The 24,753-nt window shown below is 40.9% G+C and overlaps 1 protein-coding gene across 1 annotated transcript; it reads right to left on the bottom strand.

Annotated features, from left to right (window-relative positions):
• Window positions 1-2,297: 2,297 nt before the first annotated feature.
• LOC138981591 (uncharacterized) lies at window positions 2,298-23,867 on the bottom strand. The gene is made up of 9 exons (XM_070354561.1): window positions 23,786-23,867; window positions 23,183-23,382; window positions 21,903-22,141; window positions 20,456-20,683; window positions 18,879-19,533; window positions 18,059-18,420; window positions 16,759-17,097; window positions 14,938-15,237; window positions 2,298-5,039 (listed from the first exon to the last, which is right to left on the bottom strand). The coding sequence occupies exons 1-9, from the start codon at window positions 23,809-23,811 to the stop codon at window positions 4,845-4,847; spliced, it is 2,544 nt and encodes an 847-aa protein (XP_070210662.1). The 5' UTR covers window positions 23,812-23,867; the 3' UTR covers window positions 2,298-4,844.
• Window positions 23,868-24,753: the final 886 nt, after the last annotated feature.

The raw sequence follows: 24,753 nt of genomic DNA, 5'->3' as shown, positions 1-24,753 counted from the left end.
CAAAATGGCGCCCAATAAGGGACTTCGCGTCACCAGACTCTGCATCGCACGCCAGTCCTAGGTTGGCCAGGCTACAACGTCAACCAAGCACAAGGCTTCACGTGGCAACACCAGTCACCACGCAACCTTCAGCCTACGTCCCTGGCCAGGGCTGAGGTCAGTCTGAGCATCAACGCCAGTTGCAGAGGTGGGTGCGTTCCAGCAGCAGCCAGCTGTGATGTTTACCAGCACCATCATACATGTCCCGTCTACATGCTGTATATTCTTCATCCTGTGACGTCTGCAGTGTGTTGTGCTAGAAGTGTTCATCTTCAGGTTGTGTTAGCGCTCAGTCTGCGAGTCGAGTACTCTGTCTAGACGTGTGTTTCTTAAACAGTGTAAAAGGCCTACGACTTTACCATATTGAGTCTGTGTGGGGTTAATGCACAGTATAAGAGCAAGGGAGACAATCTACCTGAATACTTCTGCCAGAAAGAGATTTGTGTGCAATCACAGTGGCTCCGCTTGATTGGGATTCAAAGCGGGCGACCAGGCGATCGCCCGCCACGTGACGCGGGCGATTTGATCTAAAGTACCAATCAAGCGCAATCGGGCCATAAACATGGCTGCCAATTTGTTGCTGTTGGACGAGTTGTTCTTTAGTGATGATAGTGATGCGGAGTACGCCTACAATATGGAGTGTGAATGCTTGGAAGTCACACATATATATTGGAAGTCACACATAATTATGTTTGATCTCCGGTTGAAATGGTTTGCAAGATATTGACCAATTGAAGGGACTGGCTGACTGGTCAAAAGCCTCGAATCTTGTGATCTTGTCATTTGACAAGTCATCTGCATGGAATCGTCATCGATTCACATTCAACTTCACTTGAAATTACTTCAATGAATCCTATCTAAGCCCCAAAACACACTTTAAACAATCACGAGTACTTAGATTCAACCCAATAATTAAGCACAGAAGCGTGAACACGGCCTGAAGGTACAACTTTCTCTTCAGAAGTAAAAGATTCACTTACTTTCCACCCGTGGCGGCCATTTTGATCTCGCATCAGCCGATGTGTTTTGGTCGGGCGAGGCGGGCTAGCCCGGGCTAGCCCGCCGGCTTAAGCCGGTTGATGACCCGATTGTACTTGATTGAAAATACTTCACCCGGGCGCACCCGGGCGATCGCCCGGATTCCAATCAAGCGGAGCCAGTGACATGACTGTTCAAGGGAGACAATTTTGAAACAAAAACCTCTTTATGCATGCTGTGTGATTATTTGCAGGAAACAACCTTGATCTTACTTTAAGAACATTGAACGGATGGTTGCATGTCAGTGTTTAACATAGTTTTTTATGCATCTGACGTTGGTTATTGCCTGATGTTCTGATCTTTGATATTTTCAGGATGTTGTAAACATCGTGGTATATGATACAATTTGTTTCGCAGGGTATTTTTCGTACTTGGTCGGTAGGTTATTGCGACCTTCCAGGCTATTTTTCAGGACTCTGTGACAGTTGGCGTTAGAAATTAGTCCTTTTTGTGATCGTTGTGGCTATTGTTGTTTGTTGCTTTTAACACATACCACAAGTATGGCAGAGCAAGTCACAGAAGAAGAACTTAGGCTGCTTAAGTCTTTTAGAGAGCTCGGTCTCACTCCAAAAGCAGACACCAAAGAGGACCTAGAGAGTGAAGAGGAGGAGGAGCCCAGGGTGCCTCCAAACCCAGCCCCGAGAAGATCTCTCAGGGAGAAACAGGCCCCGGCATGGCACAACTCTGGAAATTACGTCATGAATATGAGTCAACAAGAGCAACCAGAGTGGCTGCAGAAAGCCGAGTATTTGAAATCGCTTGGAGATACACCTGAATGGATTGTGAAAGCAATCATCAATGTTGTGGTGTCAGGATAAACTGTACAAAATATACAAGAATTTAATTTGTTTTAGACAATGCGGTGTAAATGTTGTGTAAAATGACGAGGACGCCATTTTTTATCGGGGGGGGTGTATGTGGCAGGCAGTATATTTTGACTTATAACTTCATTTGTTTGTGTCCTTTAAAAGAATAATCTTTTCATGTGCCTGTGCAGGAATCAGTTGCCTGTTTATTATTATTATTTGTTAAAATATGCTTCATTGAAGTGCCTATTGTTTGTATGGCAAGTTTTCATTGGCTTATGCTGCAAACTGTACTCTCATTGGCAGTTTAGTTGCCAATGTTGGCTTGGGAGACTACTTTTTTTGAGTGAACTAAGCTCACTGAATTTTTTGGTATGCTGACACCTGTCAGTGTCATTGCATTGTTACCACCTGAACCTGTCTGTACAAGATTCCTTTTGCTGTTTTGGTAAGTGAGATCATGCTAGTATGAATGCTTTATTTTAGTAAATAGATTGACTTAAATGAATTGAATGACAGGACTGTTGAATGAAATTGTTTTATTATAACTGTATGCCAGTTTAGTTAGTTCAGTTTGAATGCTTTGGAATTTAGTTGAAAAGAAGGAATGTGAACATAAACTAGTTTGGAGCCAGCTTCTTTATTTTTGATGGCGTTCATGTTGCTCATAAGTTACTTTCTATTTGAATAATGTGTCTAGGGAAATGTCAGTCTCAATTGCTACTGAAAGAAGGCACATGATGTATTTTTATTATTGGAAACAAAGAGTTGGCTTGTTAATACCTGAATTTGATATTTATTTTCATTGTCTACATATATGATGTGCACATAGTAATAATTGATGTAATGCTTGTAGGTTATACCCTGGCCAGACTGAGGAGTGAGAAACCCTCATAACTACAACTACAGTATTTTTGAGGTATGCGATATTTATTATTGCGGTGTGACATTCTTTATTTAAGAATGGAGTTCATGTTAAATTATTCTCAGCATGTCAGATTCACATGTTGATGTTGTAAATTGGTTGCATTGTATACATATAATATTTACGTGTATGCCGTTTTGTATCGATGTCTCAGTGAAGCAATGTTGCTGAACTAAATGGAATATTTGATGTATATGTCATACTTCATTTACTTGTGAGAGCTGTAATTTGTTTTAATGTTAATGTGAATCAAATGAGGTAAACTATTTAATTATTTATTGATTTACAATCTTAGAACTTTATTGTACTGGAACACCACGTTTACATTATTTTATTTACATGTGTTTCAGGGTTTTTTCCATGTGATTCGTTATGCCTTATGGTGAATAAAAAGCGAAGTCGGACTATCATCACACCGCCTTGTCTGCATGAGTGCGAGACGGTTACATGTGTATGCGTGTGCGTGTAAGAGAGAGTGGTTATTTATGTGTGTGTGCGTAAGAGAGAGAGTGAGTGGGTGTGTGTATGTGCGTGAGTGTGTTCGTGAGTTTGTGTGTATGTTTGTGTGTGTATAAGTGTGTTTGTGTGTATGTATGTTTGTTTCTAAGGTGTGTGTGTCCGTCTGTCTATATGTGCATATGAGTGTGTTTTGTGTGTATGAAGTTTGTGTGAGTGAGTGAGTGTGTGAGTGAGCGAGTGTGTGTGTGTATGTATGTGTGTGTTTGCAAGGGTGTGTGTGTTCATCTGTCTATGTTCGTATGAGTCTGTGTTTTGTGTGTATGAGATTTGTGTGAGTCAATGTGTGTGTGTGTGTGTGTGACTTGGGGTGTGGGTGTGTGTGTGAGAGAGAGAAAGAAAGAGAGAGAGAGAGGATTTTGTCCTTCGCTGGAGGTATGCATTGCCTTGGCATTGCACTTCTACTTGATTATTATTTTTATTTGTTTACAATACAGTGTCTTCAAGTGAGTGCTAGTTTCACCAAGGTTAATGCTGTCACCTTCTTGACTCAAATGTAGTATTAGTACTAATAGTAGTAGAAGCAGAGGGACTGGCAATGTGCCTAGGCTTTGCAACCTATAAAACATCCCATTTTTGTCCTTCCTCTAGCCAGGGTTCCACATCACGTAGAATTAAGGGTATAATACCCTTTGACCCTCCAAATCACGTACGAGATGCTCTCTGAAGAGGTATAAATACGTAACTGTTTTCTTCCAAAGAGGTAAAAAAACGTACGAGTCAAACGCTGAAAGGGTATAGCCTTTGCTAGTTTACAAGCAACAGCACGCAGGCCGCCTGCTCTACTGAGACCACTAAAGTACACGCCGTGTTCGTGCCACTCCTCTGTCGACACTGACACGCCGTGAAGCAGAGGTTGCCTCCCTTGTCCTCAAACTGCGCGATATCTTTAAACTTATCATCTCTATGGCACTGTTCGCTTTAGCCTATCGGGTGCTGTCGCCTGCTCAAAACAATGCCTCACAAAACGAAAGAACACAAACCCGACCCCAAACAGACAAAATTGTCGATTGGCGGTTGCAGCCAGAGCAGCAGTGAGTCAGTATCAGTCAGTATCATTATGGGTTGCAGCAAGAGCAGCAGTGAGTCAGGGAAAGACAAGGTGTTCCAGCAAAAATGGATGAATGAGTTTCCGTGGCTTGTCACAACGTCAAAATGGCAAAGGTGATAACTACCAGACAGGCAATCATATGGGAAAAAAATGACATTTCATGGATACACCGATTGTCACTCATACCCTGTGAAAAATCTGGAAGGGGTATAAAAACCCTTTACTTTTTTCCTGAAAGGGTATGAATACCCTTGACTTTTGGGGTTGTGTGGAACCCTGTCTAGCATATCACCACATACTTGTCCCTAATAGGAAATTCCCTGTGAGGACATAAAGCTCCAAATTCTGTTCTGTTCCTTCATGAGTAGGGTTTGACATGCACGCCTTCCCTTCCTATTTATCCATCAAACTAAAGAAATAGTTTTGAAAATGTTGCGTCTGTCCGGGATGTTTTCACTCACATGTACATCTACAAGCTGCCAGTAAGGTAAAATAGAGCTGTGGCTGTCTCATTGCCCTGCACTATGTACTGAGTCTGCAGCCCGTCTCCCTGTTCCAAAGATTCCTCCATTCCCGTCGCCATGACATCCTGAACCAAGGTCTGCTGCTGTACTGCCAGCCCGTCTCCTGTATCCACAGCGACCACTGCTCCATCAGCATTCACCTGTGTCAAAAAAAGCACCCGCTTGATAGATCACATCAATCTTTATATTAAGGCAGAAAGTTTAACCCTTTCCCTGCCTGTAGGACGTCAGCTGACGTCCTGGGTAACTTGCTGTGACAGGCAACTAACCCTTCAATAAGCAAACAATGTGCGCATGTCTGGTGGATTCATTTATACGTAACATCAAGGGCATATTATAAGATGTTTGACGGGTTGTTGACAGACCAGCTTTTTTGTCGGTCCGAGGGGGAGCATATCGTCTTTTGATTCATACTTATTGACCAAGGCCGAAGGCCGCGGTCAATAGATGTGAAATAAAAGTCGATATGCCCCCCGAGGACCGACAAAAAAGCTTGTCTGACAACAAACCACCAAACATCGTTTTTGTCATCATTTTGGTAGTGAGAAAATAAGTGCACAATCAACACAGGGAGCCATGCTTTGAAACACGAGTTCCGTTTTGATAACCACTGGCAATCAAAGCTGGCGTGTGAAAGCAACTTTCTGTGTTTTTGAGTTCATAAAATGTTGGGATGAATATGTCAGGTTTGAGGATGCACAGTTCTGTAGGTTCATCTCGGTATTCCACCCCCTCGGCTTTCAGTTGTAAATATTAAGCTGTGATCGAATGTGGAAGCTACGTTGGGTCAAATGTCACAGAAGATTTGAGTCGTGCAGCGAAGAAAAGAATTGCGATCTTGTTTCCCACTCAGTGCCTCTTTGTTTTTAATTAGACCTGTCATTCTGCTTGCTCGGCTTTGTTAGATGTTTGCATATCTTGTTGCTATTTTCTTAGCTTTTATTATTATTTCTTATTTGCGCTTCGTTTATCGATACGTCTTGTGCACGAGTCAAATTTGTGTGTCAGGGGTCAAATGGTTTGACTTGAACTTGACGTGTGTGTTTCTCAAAACGTCTGTGTATCGAAACACAGATACACGCACTCCATGACTTTGTAAGAAGACAAAACATATCACTAGGTTTCATTTGTTTGTGATGAATTTATGACCTTTCATGAAGTAGTTTTGTTTTTTGTTTACTTTTGCCAGTTTGCCAGTTCGTTTTTATATTTAGTCAAGTTTTGACTAAATATTTTAACATCGAGGGGGAATCGAAACGAGGGTCGTGGTGTATGTGCGTGTGTGCGTGTGTGTGTGTGTGTGTAGAGCGATTCAGACTAAACTACTGGACCGATCTTTATGAAATTTGACATGAGAGTTCCTGGGTATGAAATCCCCGAACGTTTTTCTCATTTTTTTGATAAATGTCTTTGATGACGTCATATCCGGCTTTTCGTGAAAGTTGAGGCGGCACTGTCACGCCCTCATTGTTCAACCAAATTGGTTGAAATTTTGGTCAAGTAATCTTCGACGAAGCCCGGGGTTCGGTATTGCATTTCAGCTTGGTGGCTTAAAAATTAATTAATGACTTTGGTCATTAAAAATCTGAAAATTGTAAAAAAAAATAAAAATTTATAAAACGATCCAAATTTACGTTTATCTTATTCTCCATCATTTGCTGATTCCAAAAACATATAAATATGTTATATTCGGATTAAAAACAAGCTCTGAAAATTAAATATATAAAAATTATTATCAAAATTAAATTGTCCAAATCAATTTAAAAACACTTTCAACTTATTCCTTGTCGGTTCCTGATTCCAAAAACATATAGATATGATATGTTTGGATTAAAAACACGCTCAGAAAGTTAAAACAAAGAGAGGTACAGAAAAGCGTGCTATCCTTCTTAGCGCAACTACTACCCCGCTCTTCTTGTCAATTTCACTGCCTTTGCCATGAGCGGTGGCCTGACGATGCTACGAGTAAAATGGCATTGCGTTTCATTCTGTGAGTTCGACAGCTACTTGACTAAATATTGTATTTTCGCCTTACGCGACTTGTTGGAACTTTGCAAAGCAGTGTCGTGTCGTCTGTTTAGGTCTGGGGAAACGCCAATGAAAAGAGCCGAAGAATCCCCGAGCGTTTCTATTGGGTTTGCTTTTGATTATCCATGTATAACCTGCTTCCTGCAACTATGGTAACCAGGGATTTATTGCATGGGGAACATGAGATTTATTTCCCAGGTGCTTGTGAATGAAAACTCGTGAAAATGATGACAATAATAATAATAATAATAATAATAATAATAATAATAATGGACATTTGATATAGCGCATAATCATATATATGCTCAATGCGCTTTACATATTAATTTCTGCCGTGTGAGATGGAATTTTTTACACAATATATCACGCATTCACATCGGCCAGCAAACCTCAAGCCTATTAGAGCGAGCATTCACCTTTCACGGCCTTTATTCCAAGTCACACGGGTATTTGGTGGACATTTTTATCTATGCCTATACAATTTTGCCAGGAAAGACCCTTTTGTCAATCGTGGGATCTTTAACGTGCACACCCCAATGTAGTGTACACGAAGGGACCTCGGTTTTTCGTCTCATCCGAAAGACTAGCACTTGAACCCACCACCTAGGTTAGGAAAGGGGGGAGAAAATTGCTAACGCCCTGACCCAGGGTCGAACTCGCAACCTCTCGCTTCCGAGGCAAGTGCGTTTACCACTCGGCCACCCAGACCTTATGTAAGTTGTCAATTCAGATAAATACAGGTATTGCTTTGCATACAAATATTTACTGGCAGCGAACATGTTAAAGATACTGTTCTTTCCAGGTGCTCCCTTGGCATTCGCCTATGTTAGCGACAGTCCCATTTGGAAAATTGCATCAGTCTCCACATAAACGCTGATAGTACATAGATCCTGTCCTACCGACAGATTGTTCAACAACTGTGCACTGGTTAAAATGACTGCTTGATAAGGATGTGGGTTGTTGGCTGTTGTAAAAATTGGCAAATAGTTATCGGTCATACATAGTCTTGTTAAAGTGTGGCATTATGTGTCAGTTCTGTACTCAGCAACATTTCCAAGATGATGCCTTTGCTTCACAAACATGCTCTTGGCAAGAAAATAGTCCGACTTCAAAGCATTTTCATGAAAGTTACTACCAAAACCTGAAAAGAAATGAATCATTCCTATAAATTCTTTTCCAGCCTATTCCAAGACGAACAGAATATTATCCACCACTTCAAAATGCTGTCCACAGGAGCACACATTTATTTATGCTTCTTGGTATTGTACATAATGACACTTTGAAAGACATACCAAGCACTGTGTGTGTGTGTGTGTGTGTGTGTGTGTGTGTGTGTGTGTGTGTGTGTGTGTGTGTGTGTGTGTGTGCACCTTATTGTCGCGCTATGTTAACGCTCACTGTCAGATTAAACTGGTCAGTTTATGACACTCACTGTCGTCATCTACATACTCGGTCTATAAACCCAGTACTCTCACTGTAGCTCAGTATATAGATCCCTCAATGCTGAGCGTTAACCTTCACAGCGAATATACATTAATTGAACCAATCAGAACGGAGAGATCTGACTAACTACTGCGCGACCACGTTCGACTCAGTCGTCAAACAAAAACATTTGCATGTGGCCTACATTTTTTTCTCCAGCATTTCTACAATATTTTAGCATGTTGTATTGCTTTTGAAGCCTAGAAAAAGAAGGGAGTTATGGTGCATTTTTGAAACAAGCGAGTGAAAGTGATAACCACAGGATTTTGTGCTTTTTACTTTCGTGACTCGCACGCTTCGAAACGTGCATCATAACTCCCTTGTTTTATCTTTTTTTTTGGCTCAAAACTTAGTATAATGTGAGAAAATACAGTGAAGATACTAAAACAACAACAGCATTACATGCACATAGGCCTACTTTAGTTTTAGGTCGCTCTGTAATTAGTCAGAGCGGAAGTGAGCCACAGTGAGAGCTTTGAATGTACTTTCGATTCAATGACAATTGTCCGCATGATCAAGTAATCCCTACTGCGGCCAGTTCGTTTGTATTCAGTTACGAACACGGAACTGGTTCTACTACTTTTAATTTTTTTTTGCTTTCCCAGACTGAGGCAAACCTACTGACAACAAAAGGGACTTTACTCTGGTAAATGGGATGTTAGTTGGTTGTCCCATAAATAAATTCTGCGTTACTACGGAAAAATGGCAAGCAGTGGTCTATATATTGTGCCAGTCAGTGTTTGGTATAAGGTGGTACAGTAAAACACACACTGAGCAGAGCAAGGCGGTATAACACAAACTCTCAGCAGAACCAGGCGCCATAACACACACACATGCACTCTGCAGGCTGCAGAGTAATTATAAGGCGGTATGACACACACACTCTGTAGAAAGACTGAGAGGCGGTCTAACACAAACACGCAACAGAACCAGGCAGTATGACACACACACTCAACAGAGAGACTGAGGCGGTATATAACACAAACACTCAACAGAACAAGGCGGTATGACACAAACACTCAACAGAACAAGGCGGTATGACACACACACTCAACAAAATGAGGCGGTAGGACACACACACTCAACAAAACAAGGCGGTATAGGACACACACACTTTGTAGAGAGACTGAGGCGGCATAACACAAACATTTAACAGAACAAAGGGGTATGACACACACATTCAACAGAACAAGGCGGTATGACACATGTATACAATCTGTAGGGAGACTGAGGCGCGGTCTAACACAAACACTAAACAGAACAGGTATGACTGTGACAAACACACTCGACAGAACAAGGCGGTATACACACACACTCAACAGAACAAGGCGGAATGACACACACACTCTGCAGAGAGACTGAGGCGGTCTAACACACACACTCAACAGAACAAGGCGATATGACACACACACTCTACAGAGAGATTGAGGCGGTATGACACAAACACTCAACAGAACAAGGCGGTATGACACACACACACACACTCAACAGAACAAGGCGGTATGACAAACAAACTCAACAGAGAGACTGAGGTGGTCTAACACAAACACTCAACAGAACAAGCCGGTATATGACACACACACTCTACAGAGAGACTGAGGAGGTATAACACACACACTCAAAAGAACAAGGCGATATATGACACACACACTCAACAGAACAAGGCATATCTCATATTTTCAATAACATGAAACGGTATGAGAAAAAACACTCAACAGAACATGGCGGAATGACACAACACTCAACAGAGAGACTAAGGCGGTCTAACACACACACTCAACAGCTGAACAAGGCAGTATGACACACACTCTGCAGAGAGACTGTGGCGGTCTAACACAAACACTCAACAGAAAAAGGCGGTATGACACACACACTCAACAGAACATGGCGGTATGACACACACACTCAACAGAACAAGGCGGTATGACACACACACTCAATAGAACAAGGCGGTATAACACTTACAATCTCTAGAGAGACTGAGGCGGTATAACACAAACTCTAAACAGAACAAGGCAGTATAGCACAAACACTCAACAGAACATTAAGGCGGTATGACACACACACTCAACAAAACAAGGCGGTATGACACACATACTCAACAAAACAAGGCGGTATGACACACACACTCAACAAAACAAGGCGGCATGACACACATACTCAACAGAACATGGCGGTATGACACACACACTCAACAGAACAAGTCGGTATGACACACACACTCAACAGAGAGACGGAGGCGGTCTAACACAAACACTCAAGTTAGAACGAGTAATTACAATTAACAATTGTGGAGATTTCTTTGCTGATGTGCCTTTTAATTTTTAATTTTGTAAAAAAAATTGTTTTACCACAGTTGCATTCAGTCTGCTACAAGTATGAGCACAACCCTTTATTTTTTTTATTTTTTTTTTTTATTTTCTTATTTCTTCAAGGCGGAAGGTATTGAAGGTATTTTTCTTTTCTCAATCAAATTCTCATATTTTCAATAACATGATAGATAAATAAACGAATATAATATTCATCATAATACTTAATAAAAAAAAGATTAAATTAAAAAAAATCATACCATTAATTTACTCTTTTAGAGAGACTGAGACGGTCTAACACAAATATTCAACAGAACAAGGCAGTAGAAAACAAACACTCAACAGAAGAAGGCGGTATGACACACACTCTGTAGAAAGACTTGGGATACAATCTTTTTTTATTTTTTTTCTCACTCAATCATGTAGGGTTAGGGTTAGGGTTAGGGTTAGGGTTAGGTTTAACTTTTTTTCGTTTTTATTTTCCTTTTTTTCTTTCTTTTTTAAATGCGAGGAGCATCCTTCTTCATAATTTGTTTTCTTTCCTTAATAAAATTCTGATATTTTTAAGTACATGATAAATAAACAAATATCATTACAATCACTAGTAAAATGTCAAAAATCATACCATAAATGGACTTTTAAGGTTTAACTCCCATTACAGACCTATGAAGAAGGATGCTTCCCGCTTTTACGAAAGAAAAAACCCAAGTAAAACTTAACATAACCCTAATTCTAACCCTAACCCTAACCCTAACCCTAACCCTAACCCTGCATGCAACTGAGAAAAAAAAATTCTATCCTGAGTCTTTCTACAGAGTGTGTGTGTCATACAGCCTTGTTCTGTTGAGTGTTTGTGTTCTACTGCCTTGTTCTAGATCTGTTGAGTGTTTGTGTTAGACCGCCTCAGTCTCTCTAAGAGAGTAAATTGATGGTATGATTTTTTTTAATTTTTAATTTTTATTTAAATGTTATATGATTAATATTATATTCGTTTATCTATCATGTTATTGAAAATATTAGAATTTGATTAAGAAAAGAAAAATACCTAATGTTTGTGTTCTACCGCCTTGTTTTGTTGAGTGTTTTTGTTAAATTGCCTCAGTCTGTAAGAAAGTAAATTAATTTAAGTACTGAATTTTTTTTCTTTATTTAAATGTTATGATTTATATGATATCGGTTTATCTATCATGTTAATGAAAATAGGAGAATTTGATTAAGAAAAGAAAAATACCTATGAAGAAGGAGAAAGAGTAAACAATAAGGGTTGTACTCATACTTGTAGCAGACTGAATGCAACTGAGATAGACAAACAAAATTAACAAAATTAAAAATTAAACAAAATCAGCAAAAAAATTCCCACGATTGCAACTTGTTATTACTCGTTCAGTTGAGTGTTTGTGTTAGACCGCCTCAGTCTCTCAGTTGAGTGTGTGTGTGTCATACAGTCTTGTTCTGTTGAATGATTGTGTTAGACCGCCTCAGTCTCTCTACAAAGTGTGTGTGTCCTACCGCCTTGTCTCTCTGTTGAGTTTGTTTGTCAAACCGCCTTGTTCTGTTGAGTTTGTTTGTCAAACGGCCTTGTTCTGTTGAGTGTTTGTGTTAGACCGCCTCAGTCTCTCTGTAGAGTGTGTCACAGTCATACCACCTTGTTCTGTTGAGTGTGTGTGTCATTCCGCCTTGTTCTGTAGTGTTTGTGTTAGACTGCCTCAGTCTCTCTGTTGAGTGTGTGTGTCATTCCGCCTTGTTCTGTAGTGTTTGTGTTAGACTGCCTCAGTCTCTCTGTTGAGTTTGCTTGTCAAACCGCCTTGTTCTGTAGTGTTTGTGTTAGACTGCCTCAGTCTCTCTGTTGAGTGTGTGTGTCATACAACCTTGTTCTGTTGAGTGTTAATGTGTTATTCCGCCTTGTTCTGTTGAGTGTTTTTATGTTAGACTGCCTTGTTCTGTTGAGAGTGTGTGTGTCATACTGCCTTGTTCTGTTGAGTGTGTGTTTTATATCGCCTTGTTCTGTTGAGTGTGTGTGTGTGTCATACCGCCTTGTTCTGTTGAGTGTTTGTGTTATACCGCCTCAGTCTCTCTACAGATTGTGTGTGTCATACCGCCTTGTTCTGTTGAATGTTAATGCTATACTGCCTCAGTTAATCTACAGATTGTGTATGTCATACCGCCTTGTTCAATTGAATGTTTGTGTTATACCGCCTCAGTCTCTCTACAGATTATGTGTGTCATACCACCTTGTTCTGTTGAGTGTTTGTGTTATACCACCTTGTTCTGTTGAATGTTTATGTTATACCGCCTCAGTCTCTCTACAGATTGTGTGTGTCATACCGCCTTGTTCAATTGAATGTTTATGTTATACCGCCTCAGTCTCTCTGCAGATTGTGTGTGTCATACCGCCTTGTTCTGTTGAGTCGGTTTGTGTTATACCGTTTTGTTCTGTTGAATGTTTATGTTATACTGCCTCAGTCTTGCTACAGATTGTGTGTGTCATACCGCCTTGTTCTGTAGAGTGTTTGTGTCATATCGCCTTGTTCTGTTGAGTGTTTGTGTTATACCGCCTTGTTCTGTTGAGTTGGTTTGTGTTATACCGCTTTGTTATGTTGAATGTTTATGTTATACCGCCTCAGTCTTGCTACAGATTGTGTGTGTCATACAGGTTTGTTCTGTTGAGTGTTTGTGTTATACCGCCTTGTTCTGTTGAGTGTTTGTGTTATCACCACCTTGTTCTGTTGAGTGTTTGTGTTATACCACCTTGTTCTGTTGAATGTTTATGTTATACCGCCTCAGTCTCTCTACAGATTGTGTGTGTCATATCGCCTTGTTCTGTTGAGTGTTTGTGTTATACGGCCTTGTTCTGTTGAGTGTTTTTGTTATACCGCCTTAATTGTTCTGTTAAGTGTTTGTGTCACACCGCCTTGTTCTGTTGTGTGTTTGTTTTAAATACCGCCTTGTTCTGTTGAATGTTTATGTTATACCGCCTTAGTCTCTCTACATATTGTGTGTGTCATACAGCCTGGTTCTGGTGAATGTGTGTTTTATACCGCCTTATTCTGAAGTCTGCAGGGGAGTGTGTGTGTTATGGCGCCTGGTTCTGCTGAGTGTTTGTGTTATACCGCCTTGCTATGCTTAAGTGTGTGTGTGTTACCACCATATACCAAACACTGACTCATGGCACATATGTAAATATAGACCACTGCTTGCCATTTTGCCGTAGTAACGTAGAATTTATTTATGGGACAACCACCTAACATCCCATTTACCAGACTAAAGTCCTTTTTGTTGTCAGTAGGTTTGCCTCAATTTAGAAAAGCAAAACAAATTAAATGTAGTAGAACCAACTTGGCGGTTAGTTCCGTGTTCGTAACTGAATACAAACGAACTGGCCGCAGTAGGGATTACTTGATTATGCAGACAATTGTCATTGAATCGAAAGTACATTCAAAGCTCTCACTGTGGCTCACTTCCGCTCTGACTAATTACAGAGCGACCAGTCCCGACCTAAAACTAAAGTAGGCCTATGTGCATGTAATGCTGTTGTTGTTTTAGTATCTTCACAGTATTTTCTCACGTTATACTAAGTTTTGAGCCACAAATATGATAAAATAAGGGAGTTATGATGCACGTTTCGAAGCGTGCGAGTCACGAAAGTAAAAAGCACGAAATCCTGTGGTTATCCGCTCTTTCACTCGCTTGTTTCAAAAATGCACCATAACTCCCTTCTTTTTCTAGGCTTCAAACGCAATACAACATGCTAAAATATTGTAGAAATGCTAGAACAAAAAAAATGTAGGCCACATGCAGATGCTTTTCGGTTTGAGTCGAACGTGGTCGCGCAGTAGTTAGTCAGATCTCTCCGTTCTGATTGGTTCAATTAATGTATATTCGCTGTGAAGGTTAACGCTCAGCATTGAGGGATCTATATACTGAGCTACAGTGAGAGTACTGGGTTTATAGACCGAGTATGTAGATGACGACAGTGAGTGTCATAAACTGACCAGTTTAATCTGACAGTGAGCGTTAACATAGCGCGACAATAAGGTGGTGTGTGTGTGTGTGTGTGTGTGTGTGTGTGTGTGTGTGTGTGTGTGTGGTGTGTGCGTGTGTGTGTGTGTGGTGTGTGTGTGCGTGCATGCGTGTTTATGTGTGCAGTTTGCTATTGTACATCGCCGTGAGCTCTGGTGAGAAGGGGCAATTAATAAGTGTTCATTATTATTATACCAACCTGTTCCAAGTGAGCAGCACCATCCTCCTCCATTCCCAGGTGTACAGTCACCTGGGAGGAATTCTGGGCAGCCGCACAAAGTCGCTGTGCTTCGGCCTCGTGCGTGCGTGTGTGTCTACGCAGGGCGTACGGCGTGTTGAACTTCTTGGCGCACAGGTCGCAGGGGTGAGAGCGAGGTTTGAGGTGCAGGCTGACAATGTGCTTGCGCTGCACTGACTGAGTCTTGAAGGATGAACCGCAGTATTGGCACAGGAACGGACGTTCTGTGGAATGCATGGTGGAGTGCTCTTTCAGGTGGGCCTGTGACGAAGAGAAGAACATAAAAATAATGTAAAAAGGAAAGAGAGAATGCTTTATGTCCTGCAGGCTAAATATTTCGCCTCTCAAGGACAAGATATGGGTTATATGATTCGAGATTTACACCCTCATGGCTTTTGACGAGATACACAAGTGTATGCGTGTTTAGGTGGAATCAGCCATCTGCACTTATGGCAGAATGACCAAGATCTTTTACGTGCCATTGTGGTGACACGGGGGTGGGACATGGCTTCCGTCTCAGGGTCTGCACATTTAGTTGACCCGTGTCCGTCCCGGCCCGAATTCGAACCTGCGACCTTCCGATCACAAGTCCAGTGGTCTACCAACTGGGTTACCGGGCCCCCTAAAAAAATAATGTAAAGTGAAACCCCCTTTTTATAAGACCCCCCCCCCCCCCCCCAATTTAAGACTACCTCATTTTTAAGACCTTGTTTTCTCAGACTTTCTGTTCATAATCTCTGTAAAATTACCCCCAATTTAAGACTACCTCATTTTTAAGACCTTGTTTTCTCAGACTTTCTGTTCATAATCTCTGTAAAATTACCCCCATTTCAAGACTTCCTCTTTTTTAAGACCCTCTTTTTAAAAGGGGGGTCCCACTGTACTTGACACTATGAGAACAAAAAGCATGGAAGTGAGGGGAAAAAGAATTTGTATAGCAGAAAAGTTTAGCTTTCCTTTAGGTTAATGTATTTACAAAAAGTAAAATGCAATGGGAAAACTGGAGGGGAGGGTATACACAGAGCAAAACACACAGTTATACAACCTGCTTTTGAGAAGAAAACGAAACATCTTTCCTAGTTTCTGATTAAGTCAGAATACATATATATAGATATAAACGTACCTAACCTGGTTACTGGTGTGTTTTCTTTTTTTAAGTCAGAATATGTTTTCTTTTTTTTCTCCTACATTCATGGGCTGCAACTCCCTCATACACTTGTAGGCATAAGAGGACTTTTAAATGTATGGCCATCATCCCCCCCCCCCCCCCCCCCCCCCCCCCCCCATTTAAGCATTCTGGAGGATGCACACTGGGATTTTTTGTTTTTCAATAATCCACCGAACTCTGTCATAGATTACAGAATCTTTTTCGTGCATACTTGGTCTTGTGCTTGCATGCACACACGAAGGCGGGTAAGGCACCAGCAGGTCTGCAGACTGCCCATAAGTTGACTTGGGAGATCTGAGAAATCTCCACCCTTAACCAACCAGGCACAGCTGGGATTCGAACCCTGAACAATGTCCTAACCACTAGGCTATGTGCCCGTCTTCAATATTTCTAATCTATCTCTGCCCCTCTCATTGCCTCAGGTTTACTCATGCAAGTTGAAATGTGTGCAAAATATTGATAACCACTCCCCCCACCTTCTCTTTTAATCACCCTTTATTCCATATTCTTTTTATATTCCTAAATCCCTGCCATCCTCCCCCCCCCCCCCCCCTTCCCCTCACAAAAGTTTCCTTTACAGCAGTCTGCAAAGACCCAACAGGGAAAAATGTTACCTGCGAGCGAAATCCCTTGTTGCACTTGTTACAGTGGAACTGGTAGGAGCGACTGGCCTGCGAGGTGTGTACCATCTTGTGCTGCTGCAACGCATCTGGCCGCTTGAACGACTTGCCGCAAATGTCACACAGATGCGGCCGTAACTGAGGCCCGTGAACGTCCCGCACGTGTCGAGCAAAGTGCACCCTGCGCTGGAAAGTCTTGTTGCAATCTGGGCACTGAAAGCCGTCTGGCCCAGCCGCGGTGGCGGTGTTGGAATCACGGGCGTGTCTCAGCAAGTGTCGTGTGAAGTAGTTCTGGTTTGAAGAGGAGTGGCCGCACACTTCACATCGGAACAACTGAAAGACGGGACACATCACTGTTAGTGATTCTTGTTGAAGGAGAACAAGAAGTTCTAACTACTGTTAGTGCAACATTTTCTTGGGTTACTGGCAGCTTTTCTTCTGGTGATGTAACAGAATACATTAGGGCAAGTACAGAATGAAAGAGAGAGACAGAGAGAGGGGGGGGAAGGGGAGGAGACAATGAGACATTGATAGAGAGTTGGTGTGACAGAGTCCCTAACACCTTGGCATTAAAGAGAAAGAAAGAAAAAACAAAAGGAAGAAAAGACTGAGGAAAGAAAGAAAAGAAATATGAAAGGATTTTTTCCTTATCTGCTAACCACATGTACATACTCTTGGGCAAGCACAGGAGACACAAAGGCAGTGAATGGAAAGAAAGGAAAAGGTGGGGATGCAAGGACATGAAAAAAGAGAGCGAATCTGGGAAAGAAAGAAGAACAAAGGAGAACAGATATAGAAACACAGTGTACAGTATGTCAGAACGATGGATTCAGATAGATGAGGAGATCATGATACATATTTTTGAATGAGAGAGTTTGCCAAATTAAAGAAATTGTGTTTTACATCTGCTTAATTTTATCTGCTGCTCACTGGAGGCCAAAGTGTGATTCAATACAAGCACTTATCCATGCTATCATAAACACTAAACTGCATAAACAAACGGGGGCCTTGCCTTTTCCAGTTGCATGCACAAGCTGTACTATTCAATCCAATTACAGAAAACTTTTAGTTTCATTGTTCTACCCTTGCAGCCGCGCAAGCAGAAACACATTGTCAAATGATTTCCAAGCAGATAACCATCGTGACAGGTCGTACAGATTCACAAAAAAGGTCCAGGTGAAGGGAGGTAACTCGAGCAAACTCTCCCATTATACAAACAGAAATTAGAAAAAAGCTGCACTGGAAACAAACAAGCCCATCAATCAATCCACCAAACAATAAAAAGACATGTCACCTGCTGTTGAGAAGCTGAGCTGTTCCTTCCGTTAGGGTGTTTGAGTTTCAGGTGTTTCAGCAGCATGTGATTGCTGTCCGTCATGTAGCCGCACAAGTTGCACTTCAGCAAGGAACTCTTATGTAACAGTTTATGCCGCTGCAAGTGACTCAGACGAATTGTCTTAAAGTCACACTCCGTGCAGCTATGAATATCTGCGCCTCCTGCCTCGTGTAGCTTCGCGTGTTTCCTGTAGTGACTCTCCCGCTTGGATTTAAAGGAACACTTGTCGCAGAAAAACTTGAACTTGACTCTCCCCTCATAGATACGCCGCATGCGAGTAGCTTGGGAGGCGTTTGTCAATGGTCTGGTTTTTCTCAACACTGCAAAGACAGTTTGTGAAAGAGCACTTGACTTTTAAACTGACAGGGTCGCTTGTAGTTGTACAATGTTACTTTAATACAGACAATGATAACATGATCCTTCTACAAAAAAGAATACACTCCAACAGGTTTTTTGAAAGCTTTCTCATCTCTATAGCATTAGCAGCATCTAAGGCTGCCAATATACACAAGCTAAGACTTTTGAAATAGCCAAAAGACAACATCAGCTTCACTTGATCATTTAAAGTTAAATAAACAAAGAATATTACATAAAGTACTTTATTAAATGCTCCATTTATTAACCTGTATTGGTTTTGAGTTTTGATTTTGGAATTTCAGCAATCAATCTGTTTGGGATTTTAATAAAGGCTAAATTCAGATAAAAAAAATGAAACTTACTGAAGAAAAAAAATTATTTGCAGAGAAAAAAAAAGAGAAACAAACACATAAAAACCAACCTCCTGGCCGCTGCGAGGCGTCAAGAATATTTTCACAGTTGCCCTGAAGATCAGTGCCATTTACTGCAGAAGTTTCCCTTTGACCCAACGGCTCCACCACACCTCTTTCATTGCTACCACTAGGATTATCTTCAACACTTGCAGAGAAGTCTGCTGGCTGCTCAACATTACTATAACCTGGTAAATCCTTCAAGTGAACCAGAGAGCTGATCCTCTGTACCTTCCTAGGACGACCCTTCCTCTTTGAACGTGTGGCTTTCACTGGCTTGTCCGAGTCGTCCGAATCAAAAGGGTCATTGTCATTCATCACAGCCGGCAAGTAACTTGGCATCTTGATACGCCGACCTTTAGATGACACAAATGGCAGCAACAGCCGGCAGGACACTCCCCTCTCTTCTGTCGCTTTTTGCGGCGGCTCCACAGGCTGGGACGACAAGTGAAGCCTGGTGCATTCTGGGAGGTTGAGGAGGTCTTTAAGACGGTTGTGAACGCGGGAGATCGTTGCCAGGGAGGCCTCCAGTGTGAAGTGTTGCTGCTCATCAATGCCCAGCTGTACATTCTCCTCCCTATTCAGCTGGTCTAGAAGTACCTCACGACTATTGGGCACACAGTTCATAATGTCTGCATTCAGTGTGGCGCACACCCTCGTGAAGACCTGACAAAAGAGATGACTTTCTCATCAGCTGCATGCTGATCTTTTTAAAGTTTTGAATAAAACATGATAAATTGTGTGCTCTTGAACTAGCTTTTTCTCTGACTTAAAAAACGTCTTTCTTCAAAGAATTCTTTTTCCGAAATTGTAAACAAACAAAACAAACAAAAAAGCAACAACACGGTAAGTCTGCAACAGTCGAACAGAGATCTTAAAACATAACCCTACACAGAAGGCTGCATATCTGACAGCAATAACAGCACATGTTTTCAGCAGTTCTTTGCTCACCAAAACTGAAATGTGGATATTTTCATTAGGCCAAAAAAAAAAAATTGTCTGTTTCTGGTAACATGGCTAAAAAAGATAGGGTCGGTAGGTCGGGATTTTTTTTTTTTTTTTTTTTTTTAATTTTTTTTACCCCAAATGTAGACCAATAAAACTAACTTTAAAAATCGCGCAAAGAGACTGGATTCACTATACATAGAGACAAGACACTCAACACATTTACAAATCGTCAGCGGACTTTCGTTTTCACACGTTTTTGTTGTTCATTTTCTCACCCTGTCCTTTACCACCAAAAAAAAATAAAAAAATTTTGAGTTTGGAAAAAAAAAGTTTAGGGTCGGCGCCGAAATTTAGGGTCGGTCGGGTGACCAGAAACAGACATTTTTTTTTTTTTGGCCTTAGTGGATAAGTTTCAGGGTATTTTCATCACCTACTTCTTGCAAATATTTTGGGTTCTGAATAGAATATGTAATGTTAGTAAGCTTATTTGTTGTCCCCATTTGAACTACATGTATTATTCTTATTTTTATTATGAATTGTAACTCCACAATAGTTTGATAACAAAACAAAAATCAAGCCAATTCTATCTGTGTCTGTCGGTGTGTGTGCGCGTGCGTGTGTGTGTGTGCGTGGGTCGTACATGTGTATCATCTGTGAAGACTGGAGTGGTCTCAGTCGTCTGCAGAGGAGCTACTACCACAGGATCAAGACTGGAAGGCCCGGCCTCGTTTTCACCCTGGGTAGAAGCCAGATGCGAGGGCACAACAGCAAGCTCCTGTCCCATAAAGCCTGGTGCAACGGACGGTGATGCTAGATCAATCAGCTGTCCTGTATCCACTGAGGAAATCTTGTCAACGGGGTCTTCTGTCTGCAAGTTGTATTACAAATTGTTATATGTGTGCTTTGCACTTCATCCCTCATCTGCATCTTCTGTGATACAAAAATCAAAATTAGAAGAAGAAAAAGAAGAAAAAAAACTGTTGTCAACATTTCAAAATTGTTCTAACATTTTTATTGTGACATAGTTGCATCACTTTGCTAACATACAACAAAGAGCAAAGAATTATTGGGTTTGACACTAGCTGGTAGCATGCAGATTCAACAATTTGTTTGTTTTTCAAAATGCAGAACACAGTGCACAAAATGTTCTTGTTGGTGGAGCAAACTGATTCGATCCATACCATCAGTGCAAAAATAAGTATAAAGAAACCATCGGATGAAATAACAAGTCGCGTAAGGCGAAATTACTACATTTAGTCAAGCTGTGGAACTCACAGAATGAAAGTGAACGTAGTCCGCCGCTAGTGCAAAAGGCAGTGAAAGTGACGAGCCTGTTTGGCGCGGTAGCGATTGCGCTGTGCTTCATAGCACGCTTTACTGTACCTCTCTTCGTTTTAACTTTCTGAGCGTGTTTTTAATCCAAACATATCATATCTATATGTTTTTGGAATCAGGAACCGACAAGGAATAAGATGAAATAGTTTTTGAATCGATTTCAGAAATTTAATTTTGATCATAATTTTTATATTTTTAATTTTCAGAGCTTGTTTTTAATCCAAATATAACATATGTATATGTTTTTGGAATCAGAAAATGACGAAGAATAAGATGAAATTGTTTTTGGATCGTTTAATAAAAAAATAATTTTAATTACAAGTTTCCGATTTTTAATGACCAAACTCACTCATTAGTTTTTAAGCCACCAAGCTGAAATGCAATACTAAACCCCGGCCTTCGTCGAAGATTGCTTTGCCAAAATTTCAATCAATTTAATGGAAAAATGAGGGTGTGACAGTGCCGCCTCAACTTTTACAAAAAGCCGGATATGACGTCATCAAAGGTATTTATCGAAAAAATGAAAAAAACCTCCGGGGATATCATACCCAGGAACTCTCATGTCAAATTTCATAAAGATCGGCCCAGTAGTTTAGTCTGAATCGCTCTACACACACACACAGACAGACAGACAGACACACACACACACACACATACACCACGACCCTCGTCTCGATTCCCTCCTCTATGTTAAAACATTTAGTCAAAACTTGACTAAATGGAAAAATAAGTCTGCTCAGTATCTCACTCACCTTGACTGGAATGCCCTGAGCAATAAGAGACTGTACAAGACTGGCGTGGTCAGAGGAGGTCAAGTCGACATTTGCAGGCATGCATGTTTCCGAGATGGCAATTTCTTGTCCGCCCTCTAGGAATGGCACAGTGTGAAACGTAATGATGGCATTCTGATTTCCCAGTGTGCCCCACTGCAGCTGCTGGTTGATAGCAGGGGAGGTAAGGCTTGATGTGACTGGTACAGGATTCATCAGCTCTGAAAAACGGACATATTTTGTCATGAAGGCATTGCTTTTCCAACAGTTTTTATGTTCAATGAAGAACAAATATTTATGAGCAGATAAAACAAATCACTATTCTCTTCCACCCATTGTAGCCTATGGAGATTTAAGTTGACCCTAACCACTCGAAACTGCCACAAAGCCACTTATTCATAACATTCTAAAATCAAAATTGATTATCGGTAATTGAACAAAATAGCAACACGCTATTATGAAACACAGTGGTACCTGTTTTGAAAGGACACGCTTGGGATCAAAAGTGTGCCTTCACTGCAGGTCGCCTTTCATGAAAGGCATATATTTAGGTCAAGCTAATAAACCACAGGATAAAGGAAGGTGTCCTTTATTGAAAAGTGTTTCTCATTAGAGGGACCTCACATTACAGATAAGCAGTGGCCACACTTGTGTTACGTTTTATGGCTTACCCATTGAATTATGAACTTTGTTGTAGAGCATGAATTTGACGAGTGGACAAACGTTTATGACATTTTCATTTTTTTCTACACAAGTCAATAATTACAAGTTAGTGAATCAGCTTAGAACTAGAAGAAACCCTTATGGATGCCTGCCATCTTGTTTGAAGTCAAACGCCTCGCTGGCACAAGCGTTGTGCGGTACACTCTCGTCTCCTCTGATTGGCCAAACCTTGCCCATTTTGTGTTGCTCTCATAAGAAATACATGTAGAACAAAAAATTGGGCTATCCTCACGATTTTTACATAAGGCAAGAGATTTCTATATGGCATAACGCAAGTGAATGTGGCCCGGGCGTATAATGCAAATATGGCCACCCCTATTGAGGTCTAACGAATGACGTATCACAACGTGCGCGGTCGTCCTTGGCGGTCAAGAAAGCCGCGGGCGCCGCCGCGATCATTGCGCAGACGACACTTCTAGACCGCCAATATTTTTTGTGCGCATCACGTGCTCCACATAAATTGGCCGGAAACTAAGCAATTTGGAAACCTGGATACCACTGTAAGTCAAAGTACATTCACACCTGCGTTGCCACAGTACCTGACAATGAAACATTGCTGTGAACAATTGACAGGTTCTCATTTCCGGCTGCTTGTATGGTTGAAGACTGACCCTCCACTTCCAGACCTGATGTGCTGCATAGTGTTGCAAGCGTGAAACCAGGCGGTACTGCAAGGTTAACAGTGTTGCTGCTGTTGTTAGCTGCACCATCATCAGTTTGATTTATAAGACCATCCTCTCTGCAATGATACACATTTAAGCATTCTATTATGTGCTAAAGACAACAAATCCAAAAACAAAGAGACTGCCAACGTTCCAAAATTCAGAATCAATTCTATTATGTGCTAAAGACAACAACTTTCACATACCAATAACAACCCATTTAGAACACTGCGCCACCCTCACCAGTGTCACTACATGTCACTGAACATGAGAAATATCTGTCAAGCATATTTATATTTTCCAAGTGTACAAGTGAAAAAAACTGACATGGTTGACTTTATCCGACGAAACGGATTTGCTCTGGTTTGCCAAAAAACAGAGTAAGGGGACAAATGAAATCTCTTTATTTTCGACCAAATCTGATTCTTTCGGGCAATTTTAACTTCTACTAGACATTTCTTTTGTAGCGGATGTACATACTGTTCTGAGTCCGTCTGTGAATTCATGCTTGAAAAGAGTAATGCAAAAAAATATTCGAGTGGAATCCTCAGCCTGTGTCGCGTCGTCTGCAGAGGAAATCTTTCAGCAAGCCTATCTGTTTACCCAAATTGCACATCTGGTTACATCTATAAAACAGAATACAAACAAATAACAGTTAAACTCATTATTCAACAACAGGAAAGTTATTATTATTTTTTATTTTTTTAAGTGAATGACCTAGCATAGCTTGAAACAAACTAAGCACTTTTCTTGAATATCATTTGTTTATTGCCTTGCATTGTTTTCTCTCCCAGAGATTAGCTACATGTTTCAGGACCTGAATACTTTGTGGCATGGTTGTCCAGAGACAAGCCAACCCCACCCTCACCCCCCCTCCCCCTTCACCCCCAAACAAAACTAAAAAATTAGGGTGGCTAGGTCAGTAATTTGTTTTTTAAAGGTTTTTTTTCTCTCAAAGGCTACTCTTGTCATTATAGTCAGAAGTCATGTCTAGTAAATATTGGAGAAGGGTAGATTCTTTTCTGAAGTTTGCAAATTGAGTTTCCTTAGGGAGGACCGGGAGTGTCAAAACAGTTCTAGGGTAAAAGAAAACAGTAGGGTTGATCGGGGAACCGGAAACTCAGTTGTTGTATTTGTACACCTAATATCTTTTATTCCTAACAGAACAATGTTTGCTTTTGCTTTTAGAACTTTGGCTTATACTTTTGGATTATTTATTCAAAATAACTGCAATTGATTTTTTGTGTGTGCATGGGGTTCAAGTATGCTTCTTTAAAAGCATGCATTTCTTTTATTTGATTGTATGTCTGTCCTTCTTTTAATGTTTTTATATCAATCGCACTGTTAAATGTTATCTTTCGAATTTCAGGACAAATTAGGTTAAAAGATAAAACACTTAAAGCATACAATCAATTATGGTCATTTCCGCACCAAATAAGAATTGGAAA

The sequence above is a fragment of the Littorina saxatilis genome, linkage group LG12 (assembly GCF_037325665.1).
Source record: "Littorina saxatilis isolate snail1 linkage group LG12, US_GU_Lsax_2.0, whole genome shotgun sequence".
NCBI lineage: Eukaryota > Metazoa > Mollusca > Gastropoda > Littorinimorpha > Littorinidae > Littorina > Littorina saxatilis.
This window is presented reverse-complemented; position numbering and strand designations above follow the sequence as displayed.

Excerpts from the sequence above, each read along its gene's own strand:
- LOC138981591 (XM_070354561.1), bottom strand. The coding sequence starts at position 23,811 with ATGAATTCACAGACGGACTCAGAACA. Across the intron at positions 23,383-23,785 it reads TCACAGACGGACTCAGAACA|AGAGGATGGTCTTATAAATC; the intron begins GTATGTACATCC and ends GTATCATTGCAG. Across the intron at positions 17,098-18,058 it reads GCTCAGCTTCTCAACAGCAG|TTGTTCCGATGTGAAGTGTG; the intron begins GTGACATGTCTT and ends CCCGTCTTTCAG.